This window comes from Cucurbita maxima, unplaced genomic scaffold, assembly GCF_002738345.1.
Source record: "Cucurbita maxima cultivar Rimu unplaced genomic scaffold, Cmax_1.0 Cma_Scf00019, whole genome shotgun sequence".
Classification (NCBI taxonomy): Eukaryota; Viridiplantae; Streptophyta; class Magnoliopsida; order Cucurbitales; family Cucurbitaceae; genus Cucurbita; species Cucurbita maxima.
The window spans coordinates 1,939,682-1,966,374 of NW_019272035.1; the positions used below are offsets into that span (position 1 = coordinate 1,939,682).

General features: G+C 35.0%; 3 protein-coding genes and 1 pseudogene across 6 annotated transcripts in view; all 4 read left to right on the forward strand.

The window, feature by feature from the left end:
- Positions 1-350: 350 nt before the first annotated feature.
- LOC111493913 lies at positions 351-4,525 on the forward strand. Of its 4 annotated transcripts, XM_023143821.1 has the most exons (8): positions 352-735; positions 821-887; positions 1,141-1,180; positions 1,953-2,085; positions 2,268-2,339; positions 2,996-3,076; positions 4,121-4,182; positions 4,282-4,525. In XM_023143821.1, the coding sequence occupies exons 1-8, from the start codon at positions 454-456 to the stop codon at positions 4,340-4,342; spliced, it is 798 nt and encodes a 265-aa protein (XP_022999589.1). In that variant the 5' UTR covers positions 352-453; the 3' UTR covers positions 4,343-4,525. The 4 variants fall into 4 exon arrangements, with proteins under 4 accessions (XP_022999587.1, XP_022999588.1, XP_022999589.1 ...); XM_023143822.1 differs by lacking the exon at positions 2,268-2,339; XM_023143819.1 differs by lacking the exons at positions 4,121-4,182; positions 4,282-4,525 and having other exon boundaries at positions 351-735; positions 2,996-3,431.
- A 1,479-nt stretch (positions 4,526-6,004) lies between these two features.
- LOC111493911 (phospholipase D zeta 2) lies at positions 6,005-15,770 on the forward strand. Its single transcript, XM_023143817.1, has 20 exons — positions 6,005-6,346; positions 6,913-7,014; positions 7,393-7,508; positions 8,044-8,185; positions 8,362-8,532; positions 8,779-8,952; positions 9,304-9,546; positions 9,628-9,744; positions 10,106-10,245; positions 10,332-10,481; positions 10,698-10,854; positions 10,928-11,449; positions 11,580-11,690; positions 12,661-12,807; positions 12,917-13,114; positions 13,797-13,898; positions 13,984-14,115; positions 14,238-14,303; positions 15,184-15,245; positions 15,338-15,770. The coding sequence occupies exons 1-20, from the start codon at positions 6,131-6,133 to the stop codon at positions 15,585-15,587; spliced, it is 3,318 nt and encodes a 1,105-aa protein (XP_022999585.1). The 5' UTR covers positions 6,005-6,130; the 3' UTR covers positions 15,588-15,770.
- A 674-nt stretch (positions 15,771-16,444) lies between these two features.
- LOC111493915 lies at positions 16,445-19,005 on the forward strand (annotated as a pseudogene).
- A 5,649-nt stretch (positions 19,006-24,654) lies between these two features.
- Positions 24,655-26,693, forward strand: part of LOC111493912 (probable protein phosphatase 2C 34) — a 4,319-nt gene continuing 2,280 nt past the window's right edge. Inside the window, exons 1-3 of the mRNA XM_023143818.1 lie at positions 24,655-24,858; positions 26,306-26,319; positions 26,355-26,629. Coding sequence (XP_022999586.1) covers position 26,319; positions 26,355-26,629 — 276 coding nt within the window. The 5' untranslated portion in view covers positions 24,655-24,858; positions 26,306-26,318. The remainder of the gene's footprint in view (positions 24,859-26,305; positions 26,320-26,354; positions 26,630-26,693) is intronic.

Genomic DNA, 26,693 nt, shown 5'->3' on the forward strand with positions numbered 1-26,693 from the left:
TATCCGCCTTGGCCAGTTACGTATAGTAGTAACAGTCCAAGCCCATTGCTATTAGATATTGCCAGTTTTAGCTTGTTACGTATCACCGTCAATCTCGTGATTTTAAAGCACGTCTACTAAGGAGAGATTTCTACACTTTTATAAGAAATGTTCCATTCCTCTCTCAAACAAATGACTAACATATGTTGTGGTGCCATTTGTCTGACTCTGGTACCATTTGTAACTGCCTAAGTTCACCGCTAACAAATGTTGTCAGGCTTACTATTTTCTCTGAAAATTTTTAAATGCTTCTGATAATTCCTGGAAAAAAAAAAAAAAAAAAACTCTTTACTCGTTTTGGCGCCTTATCTTCATCATCTAAAAAATGGACGGTGCAGAGCCATCGTCTCCAAATTCTCACAAGTACTCCCCTGCTGAGCACAATCTTCTTCAGCTTCATCGCGTTCTTCATCAATGGCTGCAATTTCCAGTCTCAAGCCCTCCATATCCATGTCCCGTTCGTTTCACATATCTTTCACCGCGCCTTCTTTACCAAATTCAACTAAACCCCTCGAAAATCTCCACTCTCCGAGCTCGCTTCCGATGAGAATCAAGCTCAATCACGTTCCTCCATTATCATTATCTAGAAGATTGTTTGTTCCTTCCGTCTCTGGAATTTGGGACGCCCTAACAGGGGGAAACAACCCTCGCGACGCTGTTGCTGCTATTCGACGCGGAATGCTTCTCTTCAGAGAGGTAGATTTTTCTTTTAACTCACGTAATAATGCTTCGTTTATCAGAATTTTCGGCTTGAATACGTGTAAATTTTGTTGTTATTAAGGGCGATGTTTCAGGATCTTTAGCAGAATTCGATAAGGCAATTGAATTGGATCCTCGTCAAAAGGCATGTAGGTTTCTCTACCTCGCAGCGATGTTAATAGTTTAGTTTGAAAATTCAAATTGATTTTGTGAGATTAACTATCAACCAGTTTGTTTATAAACTAAGTTCTTAATGATAACGAAATGACAACTCTCAAATTTGAATAGAGATATCTTGCTTTAGAGATAATTGGATGATGGGGAGTTAGGTTTAGTGATTCATTCCTAGTTCTCAGCAGTGCATTATTTACTTATATGGATTTTCTTTATGGTTGTTATCAGATCTTTGGCAAAGAGGGCTTTCCCTTTACTACCTTGATAGGTACCGATCTGCCCCAATTTTCCTTTTATGCTACATTTATGATAGGAAGAAGTGCAGAAAAGAAGCATAAATGGATTTGAAACCATTAAAAAGTTTTGAGTAAAACTCTGCTGCTGTGTTATGTATGTTAGCAATAATGTGGGGATACGATATTGTCCACTTTGAGATTCAATTAGTCAATATGGGACTCCCTCCCAACGATCCTCAACAATCTTCCTCTCAACCTTGAGACCTATGGAGCCCTTGAACAACTTCCCCTTAATCAAGACTCGACTCCTTTCTCTGGAGCCCTCGAACAAAGTAAAACCCTTTGTTCGACACTACAGTCACTTTTGACTACACCTTCGAGGCTCACAACTACTTTGTTTGACGGACTCCTTTCTCTGGAGCCCTCGAACAAAGTAAAACCCTTTGTTCGACACTACAGTCACTTTTGACTACACCTTCGAGCCTCACAACTACTTTGTTTGACGTTTGAGGATTTTATTGACATGACTAAATTAAGGGCATGATTCGGATATCATGTTAGAAATAAAGACTCTCCACAATGGTATGATATTATCCACTTTGAGCCTAAGCTTTCATGACTTTGCTTTGGGCTTCCCCAAAAGGACTTATAAATCCATGATTATTCCTTAAATTAGTCAATATGGGACTCCCTCCCAACTATCCTCAAGAATGCATTTGTATGAATGGCAAGAATGCATTTGTATGAATGAAACCATGTAAATTTGGATGAGTATGAACAGTGAAGTAGGAATTCCATTTTTAGATTTGAAGAGGGAGCCGAGCAGTTCCGACTAGATGTCGCACAAAATCCGAGCGACACAGAGGAATCTATTTGGTGCTTTGTTTGTGAAGCTCAATTGTATGGAGTTGATGAAGCAAGAAGGCGATTTCTTGAGGTAAGCTAATATTTATGAGATGATAAAAGCAGGGATGAAATATTGCTATATGATTATAAGAGTATCTTCGTGAGTTTGAGATGAATTATGAGAGTTCGTGTTCTTGAGTTAAGCACATCTTTCATAACCATTATAGCAAACTCATCCTAAATCATGTTTGGAAGTTTGAATCATGGATTTAGGTAGGTAGAGATCCACGACCAGTCATGAGGGAAGCTTATAATATGTTTAAAGATGGTGGCCATCCTGAGAAAGTATGAAACTTTTCTCTATTTTCCTCTATCTTCAATTCTTCTTTTCAGCCATTTGATCATTACAACTTCCATGTTCAATTGGGGTTTCTGGTTTTTTCAAATGTATGCTTCTTTTTTAAAATGATTTTCGATATTGTTGACAAACCATCTCTTAACTTGTAACGGCTCAAGCCCAATGCTAGTTGATATTGTCCTCTTTGGGTTTTCCCTTTCGGACTTGCCCTCAAAGTTTTTACACCGGGTTGTGTGCGTGACCTTGGGCTGTTGCAAATGGTGTCAGAGCTAGATACCAGGTGGTGTGCCAGCGAGGACCCTGGACCCGAAGGGGTAATGGATTGTGAAATCCCACATTGATTGGAGAGAGAAACGAGTGCCAGCGAGGACGCTGGGCCACGAAGGGGGTGGATTGTGAGATCCCACGTCGGTTAGAGAGGGGAACGAAGCATCCTTTTGTAAGGGAGTGAAAACCTCTCCCTACAGACGTATTTTAAAAACCTTGAGGGGATGTCCGAAAGGAAAAGTCCAAAGATGACAATATCTACTAGCAGTGGGCTTGGGCCGTTACATAATTACCTTTTCAATGCACCATTTTGTTACCTGTGTTGTTTAAGTTTCTAGCTTATGATCTGACTTAAAGAGTTGTTTTTACTCCATAGCTTGTTGCTGCCTTCTCAAGTGGCCGTGAGAATGAATACTTTTATGCTTCTCTATATGCTGGGCTTTATCACGAAGCAGAGGTTTGGTTAAAAGACTTCCAACTTTTTTTTACCTTTTTGCTAACTATCCCTGCAACCTATTGTTTCTTAGTCTCTGAAAAGTCAAATAATACCCTGAATCTTTATATTCTTGTCCTTTTTCCTTCTTCCACAACTATGCTATTCAGCCTTTCTTTGAGAGCTACAGAACTAGGATCAAGCATTTTGTTTCTATTTTTGATAGCTGGGATGTTGGGACCCAATTTTTGGATTGTGTTTATGGTCTATCTCACTAGTTTAAAGAGAAGCTTTGTGAGATCAGCATCGGTTGGGGAGGGGAACAAAACATTTCTTATAAGGGTGTGAAAACCTCTATTTAGTATGCGTTTTTTTTAAAATTGTGAGGTAACAGCAAGATATAACGGGCCAAAGCAGATAATATCTACTAGTGGGGGCTTGGGCTATTACAAATAGTATCAGAGTTAGACACTAGGTGGTATGCAACGAGGACGTTGGGCCCCTAAGGGGGTGGATTGTGAGATCCCATATCGGTTGGAAAGGGGAATGAAGTATTTCTTACAAGGATGTAGAAACCTCTTCCTAGTAGACGTGTTTTAAAACCGTGAGACTGATGACAATATGTTACGGGTCAAAACGGACAATATCTGCTAGCGGTGGACTTGAGCTGGCCATCAAGCATTTTAAGTTATTAAATTGGAACTTAGAACTTTAAAAATATCTCCAAACATGTCTCTAGACCAGTAGAAGTTCAACTTTTAAAATGCCACTAGTTTAATGCCACTAGTTTGATACCCATTTTGCTACATTAAACAAGAAAGCACACTCATCCATGGCTATGATTTTTATGGACGATAATCAAACTGTCTTCCATGAGGAGATGAGATGACACCAACATAATACGTGATCCCGTGTAATATTTCTGTTAATATTGAGTATAACTCAACGGTAATTAATATATATTTCTTTCTTAGAGGTCGGAGGTTTAAATTTTCACATTCTTGTAGTATTTTTTTCCGTGCAAGAGCGGGAAATATTTTTTCTGGGATTATACTTTCATTTGTGCAGAAAAAACTGGATGCTGCCAAACAGCATATAGTTGCAGCTTGCCAGTCTCCATATGGACAGAGGTTTGAATCCACCATACATAGTTCCTTTGAAATCCATGCTTTTTTGTGCAACCAATCATTAAGTTCAATTGATTAGCAAAATGCCTCTCCTCTTTTCAGGTCTGATGATTACATGGCCGCTCTTGCCAAAGTTCACTGCCTCTGTCGAAACTGGAGTTGAAGTTGGTACAACTTTCAGCTAATTGCTTCGATGCCATATTCTACAATTTCTCTGTTTTCCTTCCTATGTTCACTCTAGCTTTTTAGATCGGAATTCAAATTTGAACGATATCATATTAGGGTGCCTAAACCAAATTGGTTCGGATCGTAATCTATCCATTTCAAGTGGGTTGAAAAAAAAAAAGTGCCTTTTCAAATCAATTCTAAACGTATTTTTTTAATTATAAACTTTTGGTCTTTTTTTCGTTGAATCCAACCTAGGAGTGGGGAGGATTCAAGCCTTGGATCTCTTAGTCAAGATCATATATTTTAACTAGTTGATTTATGTTCGAATTGACTCTAACTTGTTGTGAGAGTGAATAAGATTCAAGTCCTCGATCTCTTAGTCAAGAATATATGCCTTAATTAGTTGACTTATATTCGAGCAGTTTCTTGGTTTTTTTGGTGGTAGAAGTATGAAAGATTCAAATCTCAAATTTCTTAGCTAAGTATATATGTCTTAGCTAATTGATCTATACTCGAGTTGACTCTATTTGGTTGTAGGAGTGTAAAAAATTCAAATCTCAGGTCTCTTAACAAATAATATATATCTTAACTAATTAACTTATGCTCGAGTTGGTTCTCTTTAGTTGTGGGAGTGTGAAGAATATATGTCTTAACTAGCTAACCTATGTTCGAGTGTTAATAATATATATATATATATATTTTAAAAAAATTTATTACATGAAGTCCTTTTCACAAATTATAATTGCCCCAAGTTGGAACCAAACATACATCCATTTGGCATATTCTTGGTAGGTAGCACAAAAGGTTGGATATTCTTTGAGTTATTCCCCCTGGCTAATCAGGGCACCACTCTGTCACTTGTGGGCTTGTGAAGTTACCATTTTGCCCTCCACGAATCTTCATTTGCAACGCAAAAAGAAATAATAATAATAATAATAAAAATAATCCATATTTATGATTTAATTTTTTTTTGTTAAGTTAAATCATGAAGTAATTAAATGAAATTAATAGTTTTGTACACTCAAAACCAAATTTCAAATTGACTCATTTTCCATCTAAGAAAGAAAAAAATAATTAAATCAAATTTGACTACGAAAAATAAAAAATGCGGTTATACTAAAATTAATTATTTTAAAGCATAATAAAACTAAATAAAAACACTTGAAAAAGATAATAAAACATAATTCTTTTTTAATAACAAGTTGAGATACACATTTAATTTTTTTTTAATCTATGTATAAATATTTTAAATTACCATTTTTTTTTCTTATTACCGTAAAAGTAAAAGCATATTAGAATTTTGAATATAAATTCATACTTCAAATGTGTGGTAGTGACTTGTAACTGTTTGCGTTATACATATCTCGGTTTCATTTTGGGTCATTTAATATTTGAGATTCCAATTTTCGTCAACATTTTAATGAAATTTTACTCCGAGCGTAAGGATAATTTTGAAATATTACGAAGGGTCCCGAGTAACATCGTAATATATACTTATTTATTTTTGTTGAAATTTAGTATATATAAATCCACACAATTCGAAGGGTAATTTAGTCATTTTACATTTTGGCGTAGAAATTTTTTTCCCTTGAACACTACCTATTCGTTATAAATAACTAACTTTTTGTGGTTTTTATGTTTCAAGTTACCTCCAAAAGGAAAACCATACGACGAACTGCTCATCTTTCAATTTCAAAATTCACTTGTCAATTGGTTGCAAGAATTTCACTTCTGGCGACGTTTTCCTTCATGAACTCTCTGTAATTCACTTCGTTGATTTGATATGTCGACGGAGAGATTGATTTCCAGTGGTACAACTCCGTCGGAAGCAGAGCCGCCGAGGTTGGCTTCATCGTCGCATTCGTTCCGGCAATGTGGAGAATCAGCTAGGGTTTTTGAGGAGCTGCCGATTGCTTCCATTGTATCGGTTTCGCGGCCGGATACTGGAGATATTAGTCCCTTGCTGTTGTCTTACACTATTGAAATTCAATACAAACAGGTATCTGTTTATCTTTCTCCGCAGTTCTGTTTGCTTTTGTTTTGCGGTGTATTCAGACGATTTTGGGCGAAGATGTGGAAGGTTGATTTGTTAGATGCTTTTTTTTGTTAATGTGAAATTTTAATGCGCTCAACTGTGAAACAGAATATGGAAAGAAAATTTGATGAGTACCTGTTTATGAGAAAGAGAAGAATTACTGTGTTTAAGTCTTCTATTTGAAAATTTTCCGAAATGATTGGTAGAGATAGAGTAATTAACTAATATTTTATCATTTATGTGTTATACATTCTTGAATTTTAAAAGTGTCGGTAGGATCTTTCAACTATGTTAAATAGATTTCAAACTTACTTGACATTAGTTACAATTTACGAACTTGCACAAAATTGTGTCTGATATAATCTTGTTGAGTAAACGTTTCAATTTTATGCTCAATAGATTTGTGAATTTTAAAAAACATCTCGTAGCTGAAAAGATTTAAAGTTCTAGAAGTTGTTGCACGATTTTAAAATTGACTTGTTGACACAACTGTGAAAAAATGATGCTGACATTAAGTTCACTGTTAACAGTTTATATGGAGCTTAGTGAAGAAAGCCTCGCAAGTTCTATATTTACATTTTGCGCTGAAGAGACGTGCATTTATTGAAGAACTTCACGAGAAACAAGAACAGGTTTGGCTCACATGGCATATTCCAAACCACTTCTATCTATAACATTTCTGCTCCATTAGCGTTATCCCGAATCAGCCTGGTTAGTTTAGGTCCATTTTTCTAATAACAATAATAATAAAAAACAGTTTTGAGGTCTTCGTTAAATTTAAAGAACAACAAAAAAATTTAAACTACCTGTTTTCGATTTTACGGATATTTAAACAGTGATTTAAAAGTAGAATACAGAATGCCGAAAATTCTCAGCAATAAGTGTGATAATAGAAGAACAAAATTAAAATTGTTATGAACAAGGGCCTGAAATGTGAAACTTGGATCCTCTTTAGTTTGTTTGTCACAAAAATTTTTGTTTTGATTGGTCCTGTCATGTTTACATACAAGGTTAAAGAATGGCTTCACAACTTGGGAATAGTAGACCATACAGCTGCAGTCCATCATGATGACGAGTCTGATGATGGGTTATTTCCTTTGCATGATGAACAAACAACAAAAAACAGGTAACTAATAAAAGGGGATTATGCATTATACCAAATTAATCATTTTATCTTCTGATTGATTGGGAGATCCCACGTCGGTTGGAGAGGGGAACAAAACATTCTTTATAAGAGTGTTGAAACTACTCCCTAGCAGAGGTGTTTTAAAATCGTGAGGCTAACGACGATACATAACGGGCTAAAGCGGACAATATCTGCTAGCGGTGAGCTTGAACTATTACAAATGGTATCAAAGTCAGACACCGGGCGGTGTGCTAGCGAGGACGTTGGGCCCCAAGGGGGGTGGATTGTGAGATCCCACATTGGTTGGAGAGGAGAACGAAGCATTCCTTATAAGGTGTGGAAGCCTCTTCCTTGTAGACGCGTTTTAAAACCTTGAGAGGAAGCCCAAAAGGGAAAGCCCAAAAATAACAATATCTGCTAGCGGTGGGTTTAGGCGGTTAAATCGATATTGTGCGTCTTATTCTTTCTTTTGGGGGGTAAGAACTGAGAAGGGAGTTATTGATGCTTTCAAAATTTGATCTTTTAAAATGTACAGGAATGTTCCTTCTGTTGCTGCTTTACCCATCATTAAGCCAGCAATGGGAGGACAGCGGTCCATTTCAGACAAGGCAAAGCTAGCAATGCAGGGTTACTTAAATCACTTCTTTGGGAACTTGGATATTGTAAATACTCGTGAGGTGAGTGTAAAATTTTCTTGAAACATCTGCTTCTTTTAGAAAGACCAGTAACTTTGATCAAAGAAATAAATAACAACTTGTCTCGTTTAGTTTTGGTGTACTTTGATATCAATGAAATTTAATTCTAAACCCCTACACCTTCTCAGTTTCTCTAATTAAGTAATCTTGGAAAGCAGGTGTGCAAGTTTTTAGAAGTCTCGAAGATGTCATTTGTAAGAGAACACGGTCCGAAGTTGAAAGAAGGTTACCTAATGGTGAAGCATTTGAAACAGCTAACAGGATCTGATTCTAGTATAAAATGTTTTGCATGTCATTGGTGCAGTTGCTGCGTGTACAATTGGAAAAAGGTTTGTTTACTTAACTCATGTGATGCTTTTGATCGAATTTAAATTTCATAATGACGAGTTAGTTCCTGTTACTGTTGACTGCTTTAGAAGAAAATTATTTATATTTATATTCTATCAGTGGAATTCTTACCCTTGCTATTAATACTCCCACATTGTAACAATTATGAATTGCATATAACTGCAACATGTCCTCTTCTTTTTTCAATGACCAATACGGTTTTTTTGACAACCCCTGATGACAAACAGGTTTGGGCTGTTTTGAAACCAGGTTTCTTGGCCTTGGTTGCTGATCCCATGGACACTAAACTCCTAGATATAATTGTTTTTGATGTTCTACCAACATTAGAAGAAAAGGAGGGATCCCAAGCATGCTTAGCATATCATGTCAAGGAGCGCAATCCTTTACGTTATTCATTTAAGGTGCGTTTTTTCTTCTTTTTGCTCTTCTTATTTTCAATTTCAAGATTTGCAGTAACTCCACCCATCTTTTGTACTTCGTCCTGTTCTATCTAATTTCTTTACACAACTTTTTTATTACCAAAACAATTTTCTGCAAGGTCAAGTTGAGCTGAAACCTTCATTTGAGGTTATGAAATTGAACTTGTCTGGCAATGCTGGTTAGGGAACTCAGATATTTATTTCCTCGTGTTAAATCTTCAACATTGATTTCTTTATGATTGGATATTAAGTCTCATGAACAATTAATAATTTGGGGAAGAGATTTCATGTGCCACGTTCAAATTTAATGACAATTCAGAATGTTGTGAAAAGGTTAGAGGCGGAAATGGAAATATGAGGTTCAGAACCACAAGTACCGCCAAAGTCAAAAAATGGGTCTCAGCAATTAATGATGCTGGTTTTGGATCCAAAGATGGCTGGTGCCACCCTCATCGCTTTGGTTCTTTTGCTCCTCAGAGAGGTTTGAGTGATGATGAAAGCCAAGCTCAATGGTTCATAGATGGCCGGGCAGCTTTTGAAGCAATCGCTTGTTCTATTGAGGCTGCAAAATCTGAGGTTCTATAGCCCACATGAAAAACGAAACAACATGCTTGTCAAATCTCATCGTTAACTTAAGTGGTCTAACATTCTTTGCAGATATTCATCACTGGTTGGTGGCTTTGCCCTGAGCTTTATTTGCGACGTCCTTTTCACAATCATTCTTCTTCACGGCTTGATGCATTGCTTGAAACAAAGGCAAAAGAAGGTGTCAAGGTGTTTAAGCAATTCCCAATATCCGAGTGAATTAACAGTTTATTTTAAAATACTGGATTTTGTTGCATTGTTAGGCATTAACTGAGTTTGAATATCTTGCTGATGTCGTAGAATGCAATAAAATTTGCTTAAAGCCTTAAACTTCTGATCGTCTCTTCATGAAGTTCTAATACTAGAAGTTATGTATGTGCATATTACTCTAGCTATTATTTGGTTTCACTTTGAATCTTTGTGGGTCTACACAGCCTCCAATTTTTGTCTGAGTAGTTTACACACATTATTATTATTGTTGTTATTATTATGATACATTTCCTAGAACTCATCATGAATTTATTTTCACTTTGAAGCTAATGTTTTGCAGATTTACATCTTAATGTATAAAGAGGTCCCTATTGCTCTGAAAATTAACAGTAGGTATAGTAAGAAGAGGCTTCTAAATATTCATGAGAATATTAAGGTACTACGTTCTCCTGATCATATGTCAACTGGGATTTACTATTGGTAAGCATTGGGTAGATTATGTTTAAATTTGTATATTTTACTTCTGTTTTCAAACAATTCATCACCATTCCATGGTATAATGGCAGGTCACATCATGAAAAACTTGTCATCGTTGATCACCACATTTGCTTCATTGGAGGTTTGGATTTGTGCTTTGGCCGCTATGATACAATGGAACATAAAGTGAGTGATTTCCCACCTTATACATGGCCAGGAAAGGACTATTACAACCCCAGGTAGCTATTATTCTTCACGAATAAAATGAGAAACTTGTTGTAATCAATTTAAAATATCACCATTTTCTATTCTTGCGTTCTCAAGCATGCATATGCCAGCTTGAACAGAAGAGATATTCATCAACTTCGAAAAAAATATTCAGTTTTTCCTTCTTTGGAAGTATACTTTGTTTTAGGGAACTTCTATTATAGATTTTCCCACCTTTCTTGTGTTAGAGAATCTGAACCAAATTCTTGGGAAGACACAATGAGTGATGAATTGGAGCGGGAGAAGTGTCCTCGAATGCCATGGCATGATGTTCACTGTGCTCTTTGGGGATCTCCATGCCGTGATATTGCTCGTCACTTTGTTCAGAGGTGGAACCATGCCAAGGTCAATCTTGTAACACATACATGTGTTTTCAATTTTAATTTTTCCTTTCTAACATGTCAAAGAATTATTCTAGAGAGATAAAGCCCCAAATGAAGAAAAAATACCTCTATTAATGCCTCAACATGACATGGTCCTTCCACATTACATGGGAAGAAGCACGGAGTTGAGTTTCAAAAATAAAGGCTCAGAGCAAGATCATCAAAAGCAGAACACGGAAGATTTCTTTTTCTCCTCATCACCACAGGAAGATATACCATTACTTATGCCTCAGGAAGTTGGTGGACTTCCAGTTTCTAACATGGAAAGAAATAGTCAAATGAACAAACAAATGGAGATACAAAGTAGTGCTATGGATTCTTTCCAGGCATACAATGTTGAATCATTGACCCAATATGAACAAGCAAATGGATTGTTCGATGAATTTGGATTTTTGGATGAGTTTGGTGATTTTGGTCTTTCGAGGGAAGCTACTACTGATACTCCGACATATATGAAAACTTCAGATGATTGGTTGGAAACCGAACATGAAAGCAATCATGTTGTTGCTGTAAACGAGGTCAAAGAAATCGGTCCTCTTACTACCACCAATTGTCAGGTTACCTATACTTCTTATATTCTGTGTTAATGACAATTAAGATTCTTAAGTTTGAGGATTAAAACACATATTCGTCTTAATTAAGAATATTATATATGCACTCATGGATATGTCTGCTGGTTGATTTTAGGTAATAAGAAGTGTCAGCCAGTGGTCAGCAGGAACAAGCAAACCAGAAGCAAGCATCCATGCTGCTTATTGTTCTGCCATTCAAGAGGCAAAACACTTCATCTACATTGAGGTAACAAGCTTAGTCGTGGGAACTTCAGTTTTTTTTTTTTTTTTTTTCCTTGGGACACTATTTAGAAGGAAAAAAATTATTCTCTTCAAAGAATCATTTACCATCACAAGAATCCTAAAAAAGAAAGAGCTAGTTATCACACTAAAGGAAACTAATCTGCTAATGTAACAACTAGGCTTTGGGTTATAATGTTATGTTACGGGTAATACAATTCACATTTGGATATTTACAATTAAAAATAGGGGAAAAAAATGGAGTGATAAAAGAAGCAAATTATTGGTTGCATGTAATAGTGGAACAGAATGAGTGCACGGTTTGCACTTGCTTCTCTACCTGTTATTTAGCCAATCAGGAATCAATTTCTTTCTTATTCTTGAACAATACTTTCAGTACCATACCCAGCTCAAGCACACCCACCTCTAGTAAATATTGTCTTCTTTGGGCTTACCATTTTGGGGTTTCCCACGAGGTTTTTAAAATGCGTATGCTAGGGAGAGGTTTCCACACCCTACATAAAAAATGCTTCGTTCTCCTCCCCAACCGATGTGGGATCTCACAATTCATTCCCTTCGGGGACCAGCATCCTTGCTGGCACACCATCTCGTGTCCATCCCCCTTCAGAGTTCAGTCTCCTTGCTGGCACATCGCCCGGTGTCTGGCTCTAATACCATTTGTAACAGCCCAAGCCCACCGTTAAGCGAATATTGTCCTCTTTCGATTTTTCCTTTCGGGCTTCTCCATAGAATTTTTAAAAAGCGTCAGCCAGTGAGAGGTTTGCACACTCTTATAAATAATGCTTCGTTCTCCTTCCCAACCGATGTGGGATCAAGTCAGCTACAATTTTTTTTACCGATGTGGTTTTTTACTTTGATGAATGAGCTCAAGAAAGATAAATAACTAATCGTCATTTCTGTCAATGTGTCATTAAATGAGATGATGAATGAGTTTTACCCTCTTGTTTTACTTCCAGAACCAGTTTTTCATATCAGGTTTATCAGGGGATGAGACCATCCACAATCGGGTTCTGGAAACACTATACCAACGTATATGGCTGGCTCATAAAGAAAAACAATGTTTTAGAGTTATTATTGTTTTACCACTCTTACCTGGATTTCAGGTACATATTTGTATATTTCATTTTTTTAAATCTAAATTTCTAGCTCTTTCTACTGCCTTTTATATGGCTTCATGGAGTCTATGCTCCCTGTCCCTTTTGCATCCATCAGGGTGGTGTAGATGATAATGGTGCTGCAACTGTTCGAGCCTTGATGCATTGGCAGTATCGAACAATTAGTTGGGAAAAAACTTCGATATTGTACCGTCTCAATCTTTTACTGGGTTCTAAAACACAGGATTATATCTTGTTTTGTGGCCTCCGATCATATGGCAGACTTTTTGATGGTGGTCCAATTGCCACTAGTCAGGTACTTTTTGCTTCCCCAAAATATGCAGATGGTTTGTCTTTGTTTATTTATTTCATAACTTTTATTATTCGTTATTGGTTACCGTTAGGAATCACGGATCTCCACAATGGTATAATATTGTCCACTTTGAGAAATTGCTCTCATAGCTTTGCTTTGGGCTTCTCCAAAAGGCCTCATACCAATGGAGATAATATTCCTCACTTATAAACCCATAATCTTCCACTAAATTAATTCATGTGAGACTCACTCCCAATCATCCTCAATAGTTACCCTCATGGATCCGGATTTATCTATATACATATAATAAAAGTCTCTATTGCGAGATCTCACATAGGTTGGAGAGGGGAACGAAGCATTCTTTATAAAGACGTGGAAACCTCTCCTTAGCAGACGCGTTTTAAAACATTGAGGAAAAGCTCAGAAGGAAAAGTCTAAAGAGGACAATATCTGGTAGTGGTAGACTTGGACTGTTACATAGTCTCTCACCAGGTGGGAGAAATCTTTATATATGCACAGATCTTGCATAGCAAAGCGAAAAAAGTTGGTTATTATTATCTGTGAAATTTGTTCTAACTGCTACAATAAACCAAAACAAAATGTTTCAAAAATATCAAAAGTTTAAGTTGTTCAAAAACGCTATCAATTTGACCTTGTAATGAACTACCTGATTTTCATTTTTCAGGTGTATGTGCACAGCAAATTGATGATAATCGATGATTGCATTACCTTTATTGGTTCCTCCAACATTAACGATAGAAGTTTACTTGGATCCAGAGATTCTGAGGTGTATCATTGTGAGCTGTATAAATTTTTGAAGTATATTGGTCGTCTATGTACTCATTCTTACCACCATATTCCCACTACTGCAGATTGGGGTGATTATTGAGGATAAAGAGTTTGTTGATTCATGTATGAATGGAAAGCCATGGAAGGCAGGAAAATTCGCTCATAGTCTACGATGCTCCTTGTGGTGTGAGCACCTTGGTCTTCATCTCGGAGAGGTTTGTCTAATTAGTATATATATTAGCATTTGTCTCAGAAACTTCCAATCATTACAAATATCTTCCATTTTACTTGAAGACCGTACAAATTCAACTTATATTATATGCCTTGATCACTTCAGGTCAGTCAAATCCTTGATCCTATAGTAGAAGCAACGTACAAAGATTTATGGATAGCTACGGCAAAGGTGAGAGTAACTAGTTTTGTATACTAATAGATATCATCAACATTCTCGTTTTTTTAATTGTTTTTGTTCTGTCTTTTTTCATAAGAAAAGAACATAAAAATGTATGATAATCATTTATTGTTTCTCGTTCTCTAAAATTTTAAGTTAAAATGCACAAGTTTTGTATGAAAATTAGTTTTTAGAATTAAGTACCCAAAATTTATGTGATATATTTAGTTTTAGATATTTATTATGTGTTTTATAAGTCGAACCATAATAAAATTAGAAACAAAACAAGAAACTTGATTTAATTGTTTTTAAATTTTTCTTCATAATTTAAAAAACGGTTAAGAAAAATGAAAAATGAAAAATGAGAATTTGAAACTGTTACTAAAGGTTGTTTGATGATGAAAGTCACACATCTGCTAATTTAGGGAATGATCATGAGTTTATAATCAAATAATACTTTTTCTATTGGGATGAGGCCTTTTGGGGAAATCCAAAACAAAGTCATGAGAGCTTATGTCCAAAGTGGACAATATCATACCATTGTGGAGATCCGTTATTGCTAACATAGTATCAAAGTCATGCCATAAAACTTAGTCATACCAATAGATTGGTAAATCCTCAAATGTCGAACAAAGGATTCCAAAAGAAAAAGAATCGAGCCTCCTTAAAGGCATAGTAAAAAATGACTAAGACTCCAAAAGAAAAAGGAGTCGAGCCATGAGAGCTTATACTCAAAATGGATAATATCATACCATTGTAAAGAGTCGTGTTCGTTTAACAAATGCTTCTATTTTCCAAAACAAAAACAAGGAAACGAGGGAAACGAGAAATAGTAACCTTTCTGATGTCTCCAATACTATGATATTGAAAATTTGCTATGAATTTAATGCAGGAAAACACAGCAATATATGAAGATGTCTTTTCTTGCATCCCCAACGACAACATAAACTCAAGGTAACCAAACAACTACGTATCATCGTCGTCTTTAACATTTTTCGTTAAGAGCTTTTATCTTTTTTGTTCATAATGTATTCTGCCAAATTCAGATCATCTTTACGCCAAAGTTTGGCCGATTTGAAGTGCAAACTTGATCATAACACACTAGATTTAGGAATAGCTGCTGAGAAGATAGAAAACCATGCAAATGGGGAAGTAAAGATGATAGATCCAATGGAGAAACTGAAGTGTATTAGAGGACATCTTGTCTGTTTTCCATTGAAGTTCTTGTGGCAAGAAGATCTCAGACCAGGCTTCATTGAGAGTGAGTTTTATGCTGCCCCTCAAGTTTTTCATTGATATATATATATGAATATAATCAGAAGGTTGAAGATCGAACCACTATATTTTATTCCTCATCTGTCTAGGTCAGTCACGTGGGGTAAATAATATGTACATAACAATGCTTTTCCCATCATTTTATGCCCCCTCTAGTGTTTTTTTTCATTTTGGAATTGAATTTGTTGTTGATCTTTTGTAGCATATCCAAAATTGGTTGAAATATGCAATGAATTCCGTCATATGTATGTATGTGTATTATTAAGCATGCTCTATTCTATTTTGGTAAAAGAAAAAAATTTGGTGAGGCTGAATATACAGCTTTTTATTAATTTATAAAAAAAACTAAAAACGATTAGGAGACTATGCTAACACTAGTTGAATTATGCAAACATTTTGATCGGTACAAAAAGGATTGTTTAAAGTACGAGATTTAGAAATGGAAATCGGCATTGACTGTATATTCAATCGAGCACATGTGATTGAATCGCCCACACTTAAGCTCGAGAAAGAGTCTTTATACTTATTGTATCTACTTCAACTTCACCTGTCACTCGTTTCGTGTAGTGTAGCAAGACTACAAGTCCAGTCTCAGCAAGCAAGATTTTGGGCCCAAACGACAAAAGAATGGACATTTTCGGAGACTAGCCTGTTTTCCAATTACTCGACGAGTAAAATTCCTTGCACGTAATTAAGAGAGCCATTGAAAGGTGACTGAAACACCAGACACGGCGACACTTTTTGGCCGAGTCCCATTAACCCTCCCAAAGTGGTTTTATAAATTAGTAACTGACAAAGCCATAAATGGCCTTGTAATAATTTGGATAAGGTGAAAAGATCAATGTTAATTACATTTGATTCACAACCATTTTCAATAAGAAAAATTGGGCGCGAATTCATAATTTGTGATCATTTTCGGAGGCGCGAATCAGGTAAATGAGCGTGCTCTCTCGTTTGAAATTTCTGGGCTCCACTTCTTTGAGCAATTCGCTCCTGCAATTATGGCGCTCGACTTTCTCGAATCCATTATTTTGATCGTTTAAAAGTGTTCTCGGTGGGACTTGCTTTTTTCAACTCTTTTTTCGCATTTTAATCCATTTTCCAGCTCATGATTCATCGATAGAATTCATGTATTATCTTGTCTGGAATCCTTAGGGTTTTCACTTTTCGTTTCGATGCTGAGAAACAGATAAAGGAGCTGTAGCGTAGTCATTGATCTCTCGAAACCTTCATTTTAGTCCAAATGTAGTTCGAAGAATTTGTTTCCTTACTGGAATGCATGAGGAATCGTTTCCTAGTGGAACTTCACTGGATGGAGTTTATTGAGGTTTTGAGTTTCAAAATGACATGAAATGGACTTGTAATTTTGGACTTTTGACAATGGCTGCTTGATTGAACGACTTTCTGAATGTTTATAGTAGGCGTTCATAGATCATAATTCAATTTAGAGTCAGGGGTTGGAATCAAAAGCATTGAATTAAGCACTGTGAGATCCCACCTCGGTTGGAGAGAAGAACGAAACATTCTTTATAAGGGTGTGGAAATCTCTCTCTAGTAGACGCGTATTAAAACCGTGAGGCTAGCAACAATACGTAATGGGCTAAAACGGACAATATCTACTAGCGGTGGGATTGAGCTATTACAAATGATATCAGATCCAGAGCGGTGTGCTAGCAAGGACGCTAGACCTCTGGCGATTTGTGACATGTTATAGTAAAGAATAATGGTTGAAGGATGAATTCCTGAATTTGGAGGACTAGTTTAATAGTTACTCTTTATCATTTTATCTTCATTCTAAAGAGTTTATTGATTATTTACCAAGATTTACATATCTTTCATATGGGATTTGACTTGCAGTAGAGATCAAAGTGCTTCTTGTAAGCAAGAGGATTGAACTGGATGGCTTCGGCTGCAACAAAATCAGGATTGAACTGGATGAAGCCATCTTCTAAGTTCTTCAAGGATGGGGCTTCACTTAGTGTTACTGGAAAGTAAAATTTACGCAATGCTTTCGACAACTTTTTATATGGGCCCAAAAATTTGGGCTAAAACTGATAGTGGCTGTGACTTGATTGGTGCATTGATTCTTCTGCTAGATCTTGCTTGAATTCGTCTTCTAAGACTGTTTGTTTTGAATTTGGGCTGCCTTTATTTCCTTATCAATGCAATGATCCACTTACATTTTCGTCTTGTATGCCTTTCCCAGAAACTAGATATTTAAAATCCATAGCTAAGGCACGGACCTACCATTTAGTTGAATCTGGGATCAACTTTGAAACGCAATCTATAGCTAAGGGACGGACCTACCACTTAATTGAAAATGGGATCAATTTTGAAACGTAATCTGTCGGTGCTAACATCGTATAGTTTTCCTCTTACTCTATGTGAGATCCCACATCGATTGGGGAGGAGAACGAAACATTCTATATAAGGGTGTGGAAACCTTTCCCTAGCAAACGCGTTTTAAAAACTCTGAGAGAAGCCTGAAAAGGAAAGTTTAAAGAGGACAATATCTGCTAGTGGTTGACTTGGACTGTTACAGATTATCTGATGATGACTTTTAGTAAGTGAAGTTACTTAATGTTCTTGATGTATATGCAACCATTGTTTTGATTTACTGTCAAGAGGTAGATTACTGATATACTTATGAATCTTTGAACTGTTTCCTTTTTTTATGTGACAATGAAAATAATTAGCATCTGTTCTTCAAGATAGACTAGTGGAGTATTCTGTAGAGACAGCCATGGCTATAATTGTTGATGGAAATATTAGCGTGAAAATCGACACCCTGCAACCGAGAGAACTGTTGAGGATTGTTGATGGAGAGTTCCACATCGGCTAATTAAGAGGATGATCATGAGTTTATAAGTAAGAAATACATCTATATTGGTATAAGATTTTTTTGGGAAAATCCAAAGCAAAGTCATGAGAGCTTATGCTCAAAGTGGACAACATCATACTTCTATCGAGATCCGTGATTCCTAACAAGAACTTAGCAATTTATTGGTGAACTACTTGTTGAGTATGATAATGAGGTGAATTACCATTTAACTAGGACCACCTTTCTCTTTCTCTGTCTTGCATTCACACACAAGAGTCTTAAATGGTGCTTGTATCTTCAGGCAACTCTGCAGGCGCGTGTTGGCTGGAATGTTGATGGCATTGACCTCATCAGTCCTTGCAGCTGTTAAGACAATTTCAGTTTGATCACTTGAAGAAGAGGACAAATTAGTTCACTTTTCGCTTTGAGGTGAGTCTCTCATGCCTTTCACCGACTAAGGTAATCCAGCTAATTATTGTCTTTGAAATGTCAAAAGTAGAAATGACTGTTTACTTTTTTATTTTGCATGCTTTAAACAAGATCTCGGTAGGTGAACTACTTTTTCACTAATATCATGTGTTGAATGAATATTTTGCTGTCAGAACTTAGAGCTTTTGTACATATTAAACAATATGTGAGATCTCACATCGGTTGTAGAGGGGAACGAAATATTCTTTATAAAGATGTGAAAATCTCTCTCTTGCATATGCGTTTTAAAACTTTGAGAGGAAGCTTGGAAGAGAAAGTCCAAAGAGAAAAAAATTTGTTAGTGATAGGTTTAGGCGGTTACAAATGGTATCAGAGCTAGACATCGGGCTATGTGCCAGCAAGGAGGTTGAGCCCCAAAGGGGGTGGATTGGGGGGTCTCATGTTGATTGGAGAGGGAAACGAGTGTCAGCGAGGAGGCTGGGCTCGAAGGGGGTGGATTGTGAAGTCCCACATCGGTTGGGGAGGGAAACGAAACATTCTTTATAATGATGTGGAAACCTCTCCCTTACAGATGCGTTTTAGAACCTTGAGTCAAAGCCCAAAAGAAAAAAACCCAAGGAGTACAATATTTGCGAGTGGTGGGCTTGTTCTATTACAAATGGTATCAAAGTCAAACACCAAACGATGTGTCAGTAAGGAAGCTAAACCTCGAAGGGTGGTGGACACCAGGCAGTGTGCCAGCGAGAATGCTGGGTCCCGAAGGGGGTAGCTTGGGGGGAGAGAGGTCCCACATCGATTGAAGAGGGGAACGAGTGCCAGCGAGAATGCTAGACCCTGAAGGGGGTGGATTGTGAGATCCCACATCGGTTAACGAGGGCATTCTTTGTAAGGGTTGGAAACCCCTCCCTAACAAACACGTCTTAAAATCTTGAGGAAAAACTAGGAAGAAAAAACCCAAAGAGAATAATATTTTCAAGCGATGAACTTTGACCGTTACAAAATCGGAGTGTACTAACAAATACTAATTTCTATCATTACTTCTGAATGACCCTTTCTTGTTATCTTTTCTTACATTAAAAGCTTTCTAAGATCCGGTAAGAAAGACGGTATTGCCCTTTTGGTGTCTAAAAATGTCACAGTCAAAGTGTAGGGAACATTATCTTTAATGTAAATGCTTTCATTTTTGGCTTCGGAACAAGAATTCAGTTGTGGCTAAGCAAAGAAAGGGGAATAAAGGTATCAAATAATCGAAGTTACGCGTTGAACATTCTAAACCATTATTGATTTGGCCACTTGGTTGGTAGAAAAAGACACCCACACTGTGACTAATAGGACTGGAGAGGTATGGGATAGGTTCCGTCCTTTCCAGTTTTGTGGAGTTCATTAGGATCCAATTTCACTGATTTAGTTCCTACTTAGAACAATTCTATGTCGGGTGATTTTATTGGATTTTTTTTAAGATACATATGAGTGAGAACAAAACATGGTAAAAAAGCTCGTGTGGGTCTGTGTTGATAGTCTTCACTGTTAGAAGTGAGGTGTAACAACATGACTATGTCACATGCGATGCAGGAGAATGTCGAAGCGCATAAGTGCTAAATCTTAGACATGGATCGTTACATTATCATTTTATCTTTCTGCAACTTATAAGATGGAACATAGTATACAAAATCTTCTATATTTCACTATTGTTTGCTTGCTTTTCAAGCCTTTAGATGGTGACTTTTTTTCAATGGCATTTTAGTTGTTGACCAAAAAAAAAAGCCTTCAATTTAGAGGTTGTGAATCTTGAATAGGGCTTAGATTAGGGTTTGGCCAATAAGAACACAAACCCAACCCACATGAGTTCATAGCTTTGTTGACCAAATTTGTCAAATTTGTGTGCAATAAACTTAAATTCTTGTGAGTAATTATGAGCCAACAAATATGAAGTAATTTACAAGTTCACTCTTTTTGCCCTAAACCCACTGGTAGAAAACATAAACCTTTTTTTTAGTGTTCATCTCATAGTTTCGATAATGATTTAAGAATTAGGTTATAAATTGTAACTGTTCAAACCCACCACTAACTGGTATTATTTTCTGGGCTTGCTAGAGAGAGGTTTACACACTATTATAAGAAATGATTCGTATGGACTAGTGTCATCACTGGCACACTATCTAGTTGATACTATATGTAATAGTCTAAGTTCACCGCTAGCTGATATTATTCTTGTTAGGCTTTCACTTTTGGGCATCCCTTAAAGTTTTAGAACATGCTAAGGAGAGGTTTTTATGTCTTTACGAGGTATGCTTTATTCCCCACTCTAATATATAAATATTTTATTAAACAAAACATCTAAATTAAGTTCTGAAAAACTAAAAAATAGTTTTTTTTAAAAAAAAAAAGAAATTGTGCACAATTTTCAAAAATTGAATATTAAAAATGAAATTGTTACCAAATGTTTTCAAACCCTTAAAATAGTTTATAAAGTTTTTTTTTTTCTTCAGTAAATATGATTTTATAAAATAAAAAAAAAAAAACAAGTTTTTTACAAGACTTCTTTACAAATAGTATTTATAAATTATTGGAACTTCGAAAATTTAAGGAGTTTAGTTTTTATTAGTCATGCATTTATTTTAATTAAAATGGTTTTTTTTTTCTAGTAAACGAAACTCGGTAGGTTTTTTTTTTTAATTAAAAAAATCGTGTTTTTTTATTTTTTATTTTGATGCTATTTACATCAGGAAATAGAAAATATGTTTTTTTAAAAAAGAAATAAATGTAGAGTAATTCAGTTTAGACTAGCTATGATATTTATTTTGATTTTTTAAATATTTATATATATATATATATATATATATATTTTTTTTTCTATAAATCAATAATGTAGATTGAATATACCGCCAATTATTTGGGCAGCCTCTGGATGTCGGCATGTGCTGCCTGCACCGCCCCACGTGATTATTTAGTTGGAAAAAATTACGTGTCGTTTTCTCATTTGCTATAATTTACGCTTGTGTGGGACCCTTTTTTTTTATTAAAATACCCAAAATGCCCCTCCTATCTTTTTTTCTAGGGACAATATCTTAGGGCTAGATAGGATTCTAACACTCTAGTTGTTGGATGATTAGAATGGTCACTATGATATTTGTACTCGACCTCCAATAATATAACTACATTGACTGCTAGGGTTAATCTTGATTTCAAGTACTCTTCTCGTGAACTCCTAGTTACATTTTGTAGGTAGCTTTTCCTGAATTGACACACGTGGTTTATTTCATAGGTATCTAATGAAGTCATAATATTGCTACTGTTAACATGAAGGGTCCATCCACGAAGGTGTTTTGACACTATTTATAAAGTATAAAGTTATGTCGTGTGAAACAAATTAATCATAAGTGTCTCTCCCAATTATCTTCTAGCAAAAGGCCGTTCCTGTTTTTTAGGTGATAAATGTTCTAATAGAAAGAAGAAAATATAATTATTAGGAGCTTCATTTTTTTTCATCATTAAATTTAGAGTATTATTTAACAAAAAGATATAAAATAAACATGAGTTTAGAAATAATAATAAATCTTTTTTTTTAAAAAATGAAAATAATAATAATTACAACAAATATATAAAGAATTATATATATATATATATTGTTATTGATGTGAGAACTAAAATTTGTGGCTGAAATTTGCGGTTGAGTTTTCTTTTTCAGTCAAAAAAAAGTGTGGGACCCAACAATATTCGAAAAAAGACCATTCATTGGCCTACACGTGTAGAGTTTTAAAAGGTGGAGTGTACCAAAATAAAGCTGTGAATGATTACACCCAAACACAACCCAACCTTTTCTCTCTATCCTTAGATTTGGATAATAAGTATGGACCACGATCCCAAAGGAACAGACTTTCTAAAATCTTCCTCCCCAACAAAAAAGGAGTTGGACTGTGGGCCCCACCTATAATTGTCTTATTATTATTATTATTATTATTATTATTATTATTATTATTATTATTATTATTATTATTATTATTATTATTATTATTCATTATAGGATAAAATGTCTGATAAAATGAAAAATATTCTTAGAATTTTAAAAAAATTATGACTGATAATATATGGACAAACTTTTTAATGTTATTTTTAAAAATTTATGAGTGTTTTTTAAACTTGACACGAAAGGTAGGGGTGTTTTTGAAATTAAAAAAAAAATAATAATAATAAAAGTATATTTTTTAAAATTTAATAGGTTAATTTTTTTTTGAAAATTCAATGATATTTTTTTAATACGATGGTATTTTTAAAACAATATATTAACGGTTTTCATCTCAAATTAATAGTTTGCATTTTTTTTTTTAAGTTAAGGGTATTTTTGAAATAAAGTAGAAAATTTAAAGGATTTTTTTTATAAATTCAGTCTTTCATTAAATATAAATTTATTTTCAAAATTTTATTTGATTAGATATAAGTGAATCATTGTATTTTTTTTAAATAATATTATGAAATAAATAAAATAGTTTATTTTAACATTTTCATTAATGAATGAGGTAAAAATAATTATAGATTTAAGAATAAACTTTAAATGATAATTAAATATAAAGTATTTTATCAATTTATTCCAACATAATTTTGTTAATAATGAAACTTAATTTGTTGTGGTTGGAAGCTTTTGAAGTTTCAAAATCAAAACTATGTCGATTTTATTGAGCTCTCGAGATGTTTTCATGCAACACTACAAGTAGAGATGTTTATTTATCCTGTAGAGCTCGGTCCTATAAAAATTTGTTTTAAATCGAATAAGAATCCTTATTTAAAGTGGAAATAAAGGAGAAATAGAGTTGCAGATGGAGATTATATTCCGAGTCCCACGATAACCAAATCTTCACCTCACTCTAACTCAAATTTTAATATTCCAACATAATAAAAAATTGGAACGTTGTTAGATTTATTAAGATATTTTTATGTTTTTAAATAGAAATTATATTGAAAAAATAAAATTAATCTATTTGTTGATAATATAATATTAATAAAATAATAATAATAATAATTTTGACAATAATTATTGAAGTGACACGTTTATAAATGATGGGTAATTATTATTTTTTAATTGACAAAAAATTTAAAAGATAACATATTTTAATTTGATGAGAATTTTCAATTCTAATAATAAAATAATTAGGAGACTTAATGTGGTTCTTACAAGGCTTCTTGAAGCCATATATTAATGGGATTTGATATTTTCGTCTCTTATCTTCCACGTGTGACCAAAATTATTAAAAAGTGTCCAATTTTATGTATAAAATACGTTAATTATTGGTTCACTCAAAGATATATATATATATATTGATTCATTCATGACATTTGTTATGGGTACTAAAAATATTAAAAAATATATTTATTTTTTAATACAAGTAAAAATATTAAATTAATTAAAAAAAATTATTTTAAAGAGTGGTCGGATATTATATAATAATAAAATTAACAAAAAATTTATGTTTATTCGATAATATATACTTTAGCATACCATTAGTTAGATTTTCTGTTGTAACAAATATTTTATTTTTTTAAAAGAAGTATATACCTAATTTCGGAGAGCGATATAATTATATACCTCTAATTTAAAGAAGCGTTGTATTTTAATATTTAAATTAGTGTCTAATAAAATAATCTTTTAGTTTAATCTAGTAGTTTAAACCTTTAAAAATTTATAATTTAATTGAATTTATAATTTTAAGAAGTTAAATCTATCAAATATAAAATTTAATTGAATTTTAATATTTTATTTTATTTACTTTTTTTTTTTTATATATTTTTGGTCAAAAAAACTGAATAAGGAATGATTTATATACAGTTAACCGGTGGATTAGAGTTTTGGTGGTTTCTCCGTTTTCTTATTTCTTCTTCTTATGGATTCTGATCGATTCCTCCTCTTCTTTACTCAAACTGCTGACCCAGTTCGTCGGAATCCCCTCCGCCGCCCTGTTTTACGGCGATTTCCTCGTATTCCGCCTCTGTAAGCTGCTTCACTCGTCTACCATTATCCTGGACTTGGATTTTTTCTGAGAAACCAAGGTTGTTTTTCTGGTTTTTTTTTTTTAATTCCTTTGCTTTGTTTGAGTTCTGGATTTTGAATGCGTTGTTTTTTGGTTGTATATGAAACTGTTGACAGAATCAAAGAAATGAAATCTGGGTTTTTGTTGTCTTGTCCGTAATTTTTCTCTCCCTTTTGTTTTTTGTTTGTTTGGTTGTCGAGAAAATTTGAAGTGATTTTCTTGTCTTACAGCTTTTGTGGGATTGTTTGTTCTAAAGGATTGTGCAATTTGTAGCACTGAATGAAGAGATTTTTCAATTTAGAGTGTTAGCATATGAAAGTATATGAATCTGTTCTGCAAATCATAGCATATGCTTTTGTTTGGGAGCTGAGAAAAGTTCAAAAGATACCAGGAAATTTTTCTCATAGTGGAAGAAAGAAGATGTAATGGTCCAAATCTACGTCAGATATTGCCCTCTTTGGGCTTTCTCTTATAAAGAGTGTTTTATTCTCCTCTCCAACCAATATGGGATCTCACCCCTCCAATCCACCCCTTTTGAGGTCCAGTATTCTTGATGGCACACTGCCTCATGTCCACCTCTTTCGGAGCTCAGCCTCCTTGCTAGCACGTTGCCCGATGTCTGGCTCTGATACCATTTGTAAACCCAAATCCACCACTAGCCGATATTGTTCTCTTTGGGCTTTCCTTTATAAAGGGTGTTTTGTTTTCTCCCCAACCAATGTGCGATCTCACAATCCACCCCTATTCGTGGCCCAGCGTTCTCACTGGTACTCGCTCCCTTCTTCCAATCGATGTAGGACTTTCCCAATCCACCCCTTTGCTGGCACACTGTCTCGTGTCCACCCCCTTCGGAGCTCAACCTTCTCATTGACACATCGCCTGTTGTCTGGCTCTGATACCATTTGTAACGGTCCAAGTCCACTGCTAGCCGATATTGTCCTCTTTGGGCTTTTCTTTTCGGGTTTCCCTTCAAGATTTTTAAAACGCATCTACTAGAGAGAGATTTCCACACCCTTATAAAGAGGGTTTCGTTCTCCACCCCCAACCAACCAATGTGGGATCTCTCATGAGAGGCTTCAACTGGATTGATTTTTTATGTTTATCCAAGGCAAGTTGGGGATAGAAAATTGGTCAACTTTCCAGAATTCTTGTCCTTTTTGTCTTACATTTATGCTTTTCCTCGAAATTTAATAGCCTTCCTGTGAGTTCTTTACAATATTCTGAGAAATCTTGTGATAATGGCTTACAAATTCACTGTGACATGTCCTTCCTGTTACATAAAAGTATAAGATTCTTAACTTTCTGAGTCAGATCTTGTTCTTTACTCAATGAAACCACTCCTTTTGACTGTCCTGTTATTACGTTTAGTGGCTTGAAGCTGTTATGCAAAACACCTTTCCCTTTATTCCTTTTCTAATCCATAGTTTTCTTTGGATTTAACTGATCATAAGCTGTTTGATGTTCAGAAACTGATTCTTTAAGAGAAAGAATCAAAGTTTGGGATCTGTGGGGTTGTGAGAATTGAAATTTCAAAGCTGATGGGGCATTTCTCCACCATGTTCAATGGGCTGGCAAGGTCGTTTTCCTTCAAGAAAGGTAGAAACTCGGCGAGTCTAGTTGACGAGGGAGGGCGAGAAGCTGCAAAAGCCATGATCAAGGATGCGAAAAGGAAAGACTCGATATTGTGCACCACTGGTGTCGTCAATGCCGAAGGTTCGAATACTTTTGCTTCGGTGTTCTCGAAAAAAGGCGAAAAAGGAGTTAACCAAGATTGCTGCATTGTGTGGGAGGTATGAGAATTAAATGAACAATGTGAAGTTTTTGAGGGTTTTTTTTTTTTTTTTTTTTTTTTTG

Excerpts from the sequence above, each read along its gene's own strand:
- LOC111493913 (XM_023143819.1), top strand. The coding sequence starts at position 454 with ATGGCTGCAATTTCCAGTCTCAAGCCCTCCATATCCATGTCCCGTTCG. Across the intron at positions 736-820 it reads GAATGCTTCTCTTCAGAGAG|GGCGATGTTTCAGGATCTTT; the intron begins GTAGATTTTTCT and ends GTTGTTATTAAG. Across the intron at positions 2,086-2,267 it reads CAAGAAGGCGATTTCTTGAG|GTAGGTAGAGATCCACGACC; the intron begins GTAAGCTAATAT and ends TCATGGATTTAG.
- LOC111493911 (XM_023143817.1), top strand. The coding sequence starts at position 6,131 with ATGTCGACGGAGAGATTGATTTCCAGTGGTACAACTCCGTCGGAAGCA. Across the intron at positions 8,953-9,303 it reads CTTTACGTTATTCATTTAAG|GTTAGAGGCGGAAATGGAAA; the intron begins GTGCGTTTTTTC and ends TGTTGTGAAAAG. Across the intron at positions 13,115-13,796 it reads GTCCAATTGCCACTAGTCAG|GTGTATGTGCACAGCAAATT; the intron begins GTACTTTTTGCT and ends TTCATTTTTCAG.